We start from the raw sequence: 10,700 nt of genomic DNA on the forward strand, positions 1-10,700 counted from the left end.
ATCTGCGGCATCCTCAGGAACTGCGGCAACGGCATCACCCTGGCTCTGCAGGGTCTTCGAAGAGTTCAATTGCAGCCTTCGAAGAGTTAGAGTTCTCCTGCCTCATTATTGATGACTTTTGTTAATTCGCTCACTGTTTATGCAGGTTAAACGTGTTAGCACTGTGTAAAAAGCCAACCCGCGGACTTGTTGCGCTGGGTGTAGAGGACGGCGTTGAAAAAGAACAGCTTTTTCGTAAAAGCTGTTTCTATACCAGTGAACGAAACTCAACGTCTGTAATCTAAGGCATCATTAGGCAGTGTTTAGAAATTTCTTAATCTGTGGACTGATGGGGCCAATAACATTAGTGGGCGAAGAACATTGCTTCCCAACGTAGGCGTGTTAAGTATTTGGTACAACAGCCGCAGCCGGGGAGAGGAAGTTATTTCCGTCGTTAAAGGTACCTAAAGAAGCGTTTTGCTTGTATGGCTTCAGATACCTGCTAATTCAAGGTTGATCCTGCCTCCTGCTTTCATTTTTAACTTCTGCATAAATGCACGAACTGGCGGCGCCTTAAGACGTTCGCAGGTGTACAGCCGAAGGCGTGAGCTAACTGCACCTCTACATTTCTTGCCCTCAGACACACCCGTCGGAGGTGGCTTCAGCGCTGGCAGCGGTGGCTCGAGCGGCGACGACGACTACTCCAAGATCTACGGCCGCATCCGCGGCGCGCCAAGCGGTCCCGTAGGGTCCTCTTCGGGGTACGGTCAGCTTCCCCGCCAAGTGTACGTCGGCGAGTGGGAATGACAGGCGGCCCGCGACGGTATCGCCCGTCGTCGAGGCCGCCAGCCTCCCGCTCCACTGCCCGTCTCACAGCAGAGGCAGCAGCAGCAGCAGCAGCAGCCCCTCGCCTCCCGACTGCCTCCACCACTGCCGCAGCCCCGTAGCTCGAGGTCCCTGCCCACGGGCGCTGTGCCGCCGCAGCCACCGCCCGCCTGGAAGCCGCACAAGAGGAGCGCGCTCTACGGACGAGTCAGAGCCGTGTTCTCGCCCAGGAAGCAGTGATTAGCCCACAGGAACCGAGAAGAAAAAACCGTCAGCCGACCGTGACCCTTTCTCATTGTTGCCAGCACTCGAAAGAGCAAAGTAACCGAGGGCAATCGCTACGGGATGCCTGGACGCTCTTAGGGGCAGTGGAAGACTTTGTTGTAATTTTATCACTGCCTTGAGAACCTGCTTGCCGAAAAGGACTGGGAACGCAGAGCCCAAATTCGAGAGGATACTTTCATAGCGGAAGTGTTCATTTTAGTGAAGCTTTCGCGAGCCTGTCAGCCGCACCATGTGGATGAAGATGCCATCCAATGGCAACATGCCCGGTCCTAGAAGGTGTGCGGACACGGGACAGAAATCACTCTACGGCCACTTTCCTCGGCCTCGTAGTCCTTGACGGTGCCGTGCAAAAGGCGACAGAGCTTGAACGCTGACGGTGTCACTTCAGAAGGCAGGAAGTCAGGAAGTCAGGCTGGTGCAGTGATGACTCATCATGGAGGCCTGGAACTGGCCAACCCGCTCCCTCTGCCACTCATCAACATTTGATTGGTGGAGAAGCACTCATCTCGAAAGGGTGTCCAAAGAACTTGAACTGTCTTCCAAAGGCTCCGCTACAAGTTCTATCTGTCGTTCCCTAAAAAAGTGAGTTAAAGGGTCACCCGGTGACGGTTTCTGTGGCACAACTCAGAATTCACCATATACCAGGTGATGCACGCTTCCACGTGGCCAACTGGTGAAGACAACATCAAAAGGCCACATGCAAGCGACGCTGCCATAGTCGACATGTGGTCTGATTGTCAACATGACGCTTGCAGTTCGCGTCGAGGCAATGCCACTGGAACCTTCAAAATCAAAGGCAGTTGCGCTGCTCTCTTTGAGGCTGTTTGATAGAAGGGAGTTTCCTACGCGACATAGTGTCGAAGTCACGATGACTTGGAAGAGGTCGTCCAAGTGAGCCGAGCATCGGGTCCGCGGCTCAGTGAATGAACAACGTGCTCCTTTGTTTTATTCGTGTTGTTGTTTTGTGTGCGTGTGCTGCGTGCCCGTGTGCGTACGTGTGTAGCCGATCGAATGATACAAGCCCAGTTAGTGCAACGCGCAAAGTCTGTTCCTCGAAATGGAAGAACGAAAAGGACAACCGTGACTCAAAGTCTCGAGGGCCGTGCAGTGGTTTAGAGACAGGCGAGTGGTTTTTTCGGACGTGAACGCCAAGTTAGAACTGAGGGTGCGGCTGCTGCGAACATTGACTGTAGACACTTAGGAATCAAGCAAGCATATCTGCCGTCGGCACTGTTTCCGTGCGACGGACGACCGTCTGCTTGCGATGTATGTCGTGGTCTTGCCTTGTTTATTATCTGTTATCCTTTATTGTACACACCGACGCACGCAGACATTTTCGCTGCGGACGGTGGTTTCTTACCGTCTTACATGTTTTCCCTTTTGTGTTTTTTTCCCTGCATTGTTATCTCTACCGCTTTTGTAAGACAACCCGCTTTCCACCTCTGCGCTGCGGGTGTGTTTCAAGTGTCGCTCTTATTGCATCGCGTTTTTCAAAGCAACACGGAAAATCTTGAAAGCCCCAGGGAACTCGTGACGCTATGCGACCGTTCATGCCTCGAGTCAGTTCATTAATTCCAACTGTTTCACAAAACCCTCTACAGAAAAAGTGGCGAAATGAGTCGCCAGATATTTGGCCTGGAGGTATGGCTGGTTGAAGATACTGAACAAGTTTCATCATATGACTTCAGAATTAAAACCGAGAGTAGCCCAAATCGAAATGTATTCACGGCAATCGTGTCACGCTATTTCGAGAATGTAAATACGAGTCTATCGTCATGGCATCCCGGTCAGGCCACGAGGGGGGCGTTAGATATGTCCTTCTGCTTGCTTGTTATTCCCTGGACCTGGATTGTTCTTCTGTGCGCGACATTTGTTATTGTTACATTGGGGCCCTTATATTTCCCCCTCCACTGTATAAATAGCTTGCTCAGTGGTTTGTGTTACTTTATTTGCCCGTGTGTAACAGGCACGATCACACTGCCTTTCCCGAAACTGCGTTCTCTTCCTTTTTCGCATGCTTTTCTGCAGCAACTGAGTGAAGGGCAGAAGCAGTTTTCTAAGCGGAGCTTCCGAGGAGGCGGTAATAATTGTTATCAAGGTAGTTGTAGCAGCGACCACAAGTGCGGCCATTGCAGCGACACAGCTATGGGTGTGCTGGGACTGGAAAGAGCTAGCACAGCCATTCCGTGCATGATTGCTGCGGTTCCTTTGTCGGTAATGATAAAGAGATGCCGCAACACTCACTTCTCAGCGCTATTTACATCCTATTATCATAAACGCTCATGCTTAACTGCATTGCACAATCCCTTACTCAGCGTATTCCCTCAGTGTAAATTTAAACAGATCGTCGCCAATCAGACCTGTTATACTGCCCGGTTTTAAGAAGAAGAAAAGTAGCGCTCGAAATATTATAAACGCATCTTTTACCAGTCCCATCCTGCGATGCGACCATTCTACGAAGAATACCAGTAATGTAACGAATTATTGCAAGCGTTTTCTTTTTCTGCAGTGTTTGTTCGTTTTACTTTTGTTCCTGTTTCCCCTGCCTACTCTTTCTTGAAAGACAGTGTTATACGTTGCCAACTTACTTGAATTGTTGCTCCCTACTTACATGTCCAGTTGTTGAAGATGAAAAGGTGATGAAGATGAGTATGCCTGGTAACGCTAAGTTAAGTGCCCTCGGTGAGAATTGTGTTTTGTCTCGTGCTGTCTCGCGGTGAGAGGTGTGATGTTTGCGCGCCCGATAAGGCGCCGCAAGCTCTTCTCCCCGAAGGAAATCGTGTCGCCAGTGATGAAGCACGAAGAGACGCAAGAAGAAGAACAAACTGCCAAGCCTGTTGTTGTAATTACAAGTTGTTTTGACTAATTTCTTCGTTATTTAATGAACTCAAATAGCTTGTTTCATTTTTTTTTCTTTCGCGACAAGTTCATTGCTAATAAAAACAAGACTTTCAGACGTTAAGTCTCCTGCTCTTTATTTTTATTCTTTTGGTTAAAGCTCCGAGAGCAGCTGGTTCTTGGAAGCGCTATACGAGTGGCGTGTCCTAAACTGCCACAAAAGCAGCGTCCTAAAATCCAACCCTTTTGTTCAAAACGAATAACACTAGCAGCAATGCCATGGTTCATGTATGAATCACGGGGCTTCTACTTAAGTTGTCTCGAGCGTGTGAGGTTAGCCATATCGCATTGATGGAAGCACTCACCTACCACCACTTATATAAATGATGTAAATGTCGGTACGGAGCAGTTCCTTAGTAGCAGCTCGCTACAAGCCGCTCTTTGGAACCTCTGCTGCGTAATGATATATCTAGTGACCATGTAGCTGCATGTTTCCATCATCAAGCTGTCCTAACTGACGACAGTCCGCGGGTAGTCCAAGATCTGTCCCCGTATGGCAGGTACCATAGGAGCACGTAGAAAAATAGATCGCCAGGTTGCGTCCCTAACAGTCCCACCGCTGTCAGGTACTGCAAATCTAAGTAACCCACAGCTTGCGGAACAGAACGGGAACAATTGGACGCAGCCCCAGTCGCATATTTCTGAAACGTTCCCTCCACGGCCCACCAGGGATTTTAAACGTCTTCCAGAGGCGGTGTGTCAGAAATTTCTGATTTCTGAAATTTCACGAACAAGCACTAAACGCAAGGCACAAGCAGTACGAGCTTAACACTTGCATAAAACGCAAAGCACGCGCAAAGAAGCTTCCGAGCCTTAAATCATTTGCATACTCCTGAGTAGTACTGTTAGTATAAGCAGGGCTGGAAGTATTAAACAGATTTTGATGGGGACATAACGACGTGGTTCGCTGCAAGATGGAAGGGGCGCTTGACTCCGCTCATCACTTAACATGATGACTACTGCATGAAGGTACGCGAATATCACCCCGTTCCTCAACTCGCTCGCCTGTATCGCTGTATAACCTGCGAGGCGTAAAGAGGTGCAGTCAACAATGTGCAGAAGAAAATATTCCCGAAACACGCCGTCTGCTATCTCCGGGTGGGAGCAGGGGCTGCGGGATGGGTTTTTCCGAGGATGGGTTTTGTCTGTGCGCGGCGGTCCCCATTAGCGGATGCCTCTGCGCCCTCTGTCCCTATTGCCTCATTCCTGTGGTAGTTTTACCAACACCGGGGAAAGTTCATAAAACGGGATTTCCCGCCAGGAGCGGGATAATGTTAATTTTTGTCACAACGGAGAATTGTCATTTAATGCATGGTCTATGTGAGGTAAGGTGGTATTTTAACTTCCTTCTACGTTACGGTCAGAGTAGCATCAGGGCCGGATTAACAGTGCTGAGGGCCTGGTTCAAAAATCAAGCCCCCCTCCCTCCCATCTCCCTCTCCCATCCGGTCTTACCCTTTCATAATTCTTAAGACTTGACGGTTTTTAGAATTCGCTACATAAAACAACTGCTGTATTTACTCGAAGAGCACGCCGGGGGAATGTCATTGGAATTGAACTACAGCAGTCGACCGAGTTTTCGGACCTGGAGGGGAACGAAAAATAGTCCGAATAAAAGAGCAGTCCGAAAAATCCGTGAGTCATTACTCCAATGGGACAACTGGCCGTTCCTCGGGAAAGTCCGAAATATCCAGCAAGTCCGAATTTTCGAAGTCCGAAAAGACGGTCGGCTACTGTACACCAGGAAACGAAGAGACATAGACAGTATTAGGATTTGTCGGGCTAGTTGGTTTATACCGAAAGAAGGGTAAACTCTGCGGGAAGTTAAGACGAAAGGAAAAAAAAACGTACACTTAGAAGGGCAGTCCAAGTGTCGTATGTGTTTCTTCCTTTCGTATTATCATTCAACGCAGTTTTCCCTTGTTTCAATAGACAACCCTCGGAAATCAGGAAGCGTACTCGTGAAAAATGGCTTCCTCTATCTGCTTCACTAATTCTGCAGCGCACGCTTTGGTTTCCTGCGTGTGCGCACTGCCAAACTATTCAGGTGGGCCTTTTAAGTGCAGAGCCCTCTAGGCACTCGCCTTGTCGTCCTAGCTCACTAGCTCGCTGGAACCAAGAATATCGCCACGGCGTTACGGTGTAGCCTGTCACGGTCCCTTCGCCGCGGCGTAACCCAGAGGCTTCGAAAGCCAAGCGGCTGTGCCAGGATATACGTAGAGTGAGCTAAGGTTCAGTTGGTTATTCTTAGCTTTCCTGGTTATCTAGGATTAGCCGATTATCATGCTTACTGCTTCTTATCATCCAATCCAAATCCAATCCAAAGCCAATCAAATCCAATACTTGCGCTTGCGCAGCACGGCTCTCCAGGAGCTACGCGAAACTGGTCAGCCTCGGCCAGTGTAGCCAATCCAATCTAATCCAATCCAAGTAAAGCTGTTGTTCGCGGCGTACCCTCTGGCGCCTCTGGAAGATTACATTGATACCTAACTTTCATCAAAATGTTTTTAATAACACTCTCGAATAGACAATCATACATATTTTCCTTTACGCACGGATCGCTTACTTTTCAACAGGCAATACATTCACATTTTTGCAGGCAATATCCATTTTTATAAGAGCAGAAAGCACAATTCATATTGAATACACCTTTCCTGCTATTAAATGGCGGAATAAGTTTATATTTTTACAAAATAGGTTATGCGTTTCGCAGAATTTCAACCTTCATATGAGGCGTATAGGTGTAACCATGTTCTGTCTTTTTAGTAATCTTTATAGAAAAGAAAGAAACGTATTTACGTTTATACAAGCGTTTTCCTGCCTTCTGCTGAGACGTTCTGTTTATGAGATATTAAACATTGACCCTTCAACAAATGTCAGTCCGGCTGCTCTCTGTCCATCAGCTGAATCAGCTCCGCCGCTGTAAGCGATGCATGGTTTACGGCCAGTGCAACGTGTTTGCCTCAGACTGAAGAACTATGAATGGACTTCAGAATTATGCACATTATGCAACGAACAGCGTTTTCCAAGCATTCATTATTTAAGCAGATAATCTCTGTTTCAATCAGGGGAAATAACCAGGAGGTTTAAACGTTTTCGAAACAAACCACGAAGTCTGCTATTTTTTTGCAGCCATCGGGGGAGGGGGGCGCCTAAGACCGGGGGGCTCTGTTTCTTGAATTTGGGAGTCGATGGGAGCTCGGGACAACGAATAGGCATCGTTTTGCTCAGTGCGTCCGCGTTTGTAGACGACGTAGACGTCATGCACGTGTGGGCGGAGGCTCCAACTAGCAAGGCGCCCAGATTGATTGATTGATTGATTATGGGGTTTAACGCGCCGACGCAACGCAGGCGATGAGGCGCGCCGTAGTGGAGGGCTCCGGATTAATTTTGACCACCTGGGGATCTTTAACGTGCGCCGAAATCTCGTACACACGGGCGTTTTTGCTTTTCGCCTCCATCAGAAAAGCGGCCGCCGCGGCCGGGAATCGAACCCGCGACCTCGTGCTCAGCAGCGCAACGCCTTAGCCACTGAGCCACCGCGGTAGCTTAGTGGCTAAGGCGTTGTGCTGCTGTGCTGAAGGCGCCCAGATGGGTCCCTCAACTTCGCCAGTCATCACAACGAGTGGTGGTCGCTGGCGACCCTAAAGCGCCTGCCATGAGATATGGAGAGAACTTGCTGATGACCCAGACTGCGGCGAGTCACTGTTTCTCAGTCTATTTTAGGGGAGAAGCACGTTAGGGGCTCGGGCTGTCGGCCTCTAGCTCCTGTCGTCGTCTCCAGTAGTCATGGTACTAAAACACTGGGACGCTCGTTTTCCAAAGCCTCGCGTTGGAAGGTAACGCCTACTAAAAGAACACACATGGACACTCATTTTCGTGCTAGAACGTTTCATCTTCGTGGGAAAAAACGTGTACTAAAAGAACTCATCGGGACACTCGTTTTCCAATGTCTCGCGCTAGAACGCATGCTGTGGCGTGTGACACGAAGGTAACTTACGGGCAGTCTGCCTCGCATTTAATTGCTTAAATCCAGTTCAACGCAAGAGAGGGCGCCACCGCCTCAGTAGGCGCGCGATCGCTCCTCCCACCGGCGCTTCTCCGGAGCCCAATCAGTACGCGCCGCGTGGCGAGAGAGAGACTTACAATCTTTGAATACACTTATACAATGCATGCTTCGCCCCTACCCAGGTTTTACATTTGGGGAGACGGCCCGGCGTTTTTGTCTGCCGCAACGGACGCTTTGCAATTTTCAGGCTGGTTAGACGCGAGCAGGTTGCTTGGAGTACCATGTTGCCTAGAGTGCCTCAAGTACCGTGGTGTACAGGCATGAAATCCCCGAGAATCTCGTACATTAGGATGGGTATACAACACGACATGCGCGAGTGAGCGTGGGCGGAGGCTGTTCTCCCCGCAATCGCGATACGATAACAACGACGATGAGAACGAATTAGGCTGTTTCAGATCATGCCTTAAAAATACAAGTCTATGTGCACAAACGTGATAGCTACAAATACCCTTTTACCCGAGGCGCTTCATATAAGGCCGTACTTCCTCCTCGCTCTTCGAACGAAAACTATTCTGTCGTCGTTTCCACGCACACACCCACTACACATAACACCCAAGCCCTACAAAATTCTAACTTAAGAGATTCAATACGGTGCATTTTAAAAACCTATCAACTCATAGGTTTACACGCAAGCTGAATGTCCGACTGTTCTCGTTGTAATCTATATCGACACGCAAGCTCTTTGGCGCCAAGGCTTAGAAGCCACAACGTCAAGCAAATGAGATGTTTTGTAGGTTGATTGATTGATTGATTGATTGATCGATTGATTACATGATTGATTGATTGATTGATTGATTGATTGATTGATTGATTGATTGATTGATTGATTGATTGATTGATTGATTGATTGTCTGGTTGAACGCGCCAAAGCTACACTTGGGCCCTGAGGTGCCCCGATGTGGAGGGTGCCGGATTGATTTCGACTACCCGCGGATCTTTAACGGGCTCTGAAATCGCTACACAAGGGCGTTTTTGCTTTTTGCGGTGATCACAAAGTCAGCCACCGCGGCCGGGATTGAACCTCCGTCCTGTGCTCAGCAGCACAATGCCTTAGCCACTGAGCCATCGCTCCGGGTAGGTTGCTTAGCGCACTCTGGAAATGCTTTTATTTCACTAGCTGACACAGACAAGGTTAAAGTGAACAGTTAGCTTGCGGCTAGCAGACATAAATGATTTCTAGGTGAAGTTTCGAGCAAATGCTGTGGAACGAGTGAAATCAAAAGAATAGCGAAAAATTTCAAAGGTCTGATTTTATCTTGCCAGACAGTCATACAAAATTGATAATTGAGTTATTATTAGGTCCACAAATAAGAAATCACGAGACGAATAATTTTGGTTTGCTCACGGACAGTTGAAACATTCACAACTCTGGCGCAAAGCGTGTAAGGACGAAAGTCAATTTCTTCGCAGTCTCTCTGGCCGAGTGTACGATTGGTACGAATGGGGCTTGTATAGGGACAGTATGTGCACCAATGGTGGCACAAGCGTGCTGGCCGCGGCGATGGCCACAACGCCAAACAGCCCGCGGTGCTCGCTGCCAGTGACCTCGTAGATCAGTATGAACACAAGGACCTGAACCGAGCAGCTGCATGCAGACCCGAACAAGCGAGTGACCATAAACGTGGCGAGTGTCTGGGAGTGTGGTTGTGCGAGTGTGGTTGTGCTGCGCACCATCAACACGACCACGTTGCCCATGATGCTTGATCGGCAACCCACGTGATCAGAAACTAGTCCACCCAGAAGTACGAACCGCGTGGCACCGAGCAGATATGTGATCCTGGAAAGACTCCGTAGCCAGCCACGGTCGCACACCATGTCCCAGCCGCTCACAATTTGCTGTCCGCCAAGTGATGCGTGTCGTAGAACCGGCAGTCCCAGGTGACAAAGCGCCGCTCACCGTCGGGGCTGACGTGCGGTGAAGTAAAAGGGATATGACGCTTGTGATGCTTGTGATTGCTTTATATTTCTGCATAATACACCAGAAGGACAACTGATATTTGTATAATCGTAAAAAAGCAATGTGAGCATTAATGCGAGACACACGACCACTAGTTACGTTGTTTAAGCGGGATTCACACGACGGAGAAACCCACTCTTTTTGGCCCGCGGGACCCGCTCACGTGACCGGTTTTAGGCTCCACCCCTCGGTGGGGATAGCCCGCGGTGGCTCCGCGAAAGAAAATGCCTCCGCATGTTTTCGCTCGACGGCGGTGGCCCTCGGCGGGGAATGGAACCTGTTCCTCGGCGCTGTCGTCTGCTAGTCACTACTCGTAGCTCCGCACGTGTGGACGCGCCGCCAGGCCGGATAATCCGGTCACGTGCTGTTGACGTCACATGTCCGTCCGCCTCCGTGAGAGGGTTTCTCCGTCGTGTGAATCCCGCTTTACGGTTTGGGGGTTTGTAAACAGGGAAAATTAGGACTTGTTTGAACACAAATTCGAAACCTTCTGAAGCATTACCTGTGCAGCTGGGTCTTGAAATGCTAAAATAAGAGTGTTCAGCCCCCGACACACCGAACGAGGGCTTGTGCTCACTATAAAATTTCACATAGTCGTTGTTGTTCGAGGGATTCTCTGCCAGTTGGCAGATGTGGTAGGTCAGGCTCCGCTTGGGCTTCCTCTTTGACGCCGCACAACTTGTGAAT

At 49.3% G+C, this 10,700-nt stretch overlaps 1 protein-coding gene across 4 annotated transcripts in view; it reads left to right on the forward strand.

Moving 5' to 3' along the window:
• The window catches only part of Exp (expansion), a 296,958-nt gene extending 292,913 nt beyond the window's left edge, over nucleotides 1-4,045 (forward strand). For all 4 annotated transcript variants that reach the window (XM_077704570.1, XM_077704571.1, XM_077704573.1 and 1 more), the window contains exon 10: nucleotides 620-4,045. In XM_077704570.1, coding sequence (XP_077560696.1) covers nucleotides 620-786 — 167 coding nt within the window. In that variant the 3' untranslated portion in view covers nucleotides 787-4,045. The remainder of the gene's footprint in view (nucleotides 1-619) is intronic.
• The last annotated feature ends 6,655 nt before the right edge of the window (nucleotides 4,046-10,700 follow it).

Source organism: Haemaphysalis longicornis, unplaced genomic scaffold, assembly GCF_048455015.1.
Source record: "Haemaphysalis longicornis isolate Haplotype H1 unplaced genomic scaffold, Haemaphysalis longicornis Haplotype H1 scaffold_3, whole genome shotgun sequence".
Taxonomy (NCBI): domain Eukaryota; kingdom Metazoa; phylum Arthropoda; class Arachnida; order Ixodida; family Ixodidae; genus Haemaphysalis; species Haemaphysalis longicornis.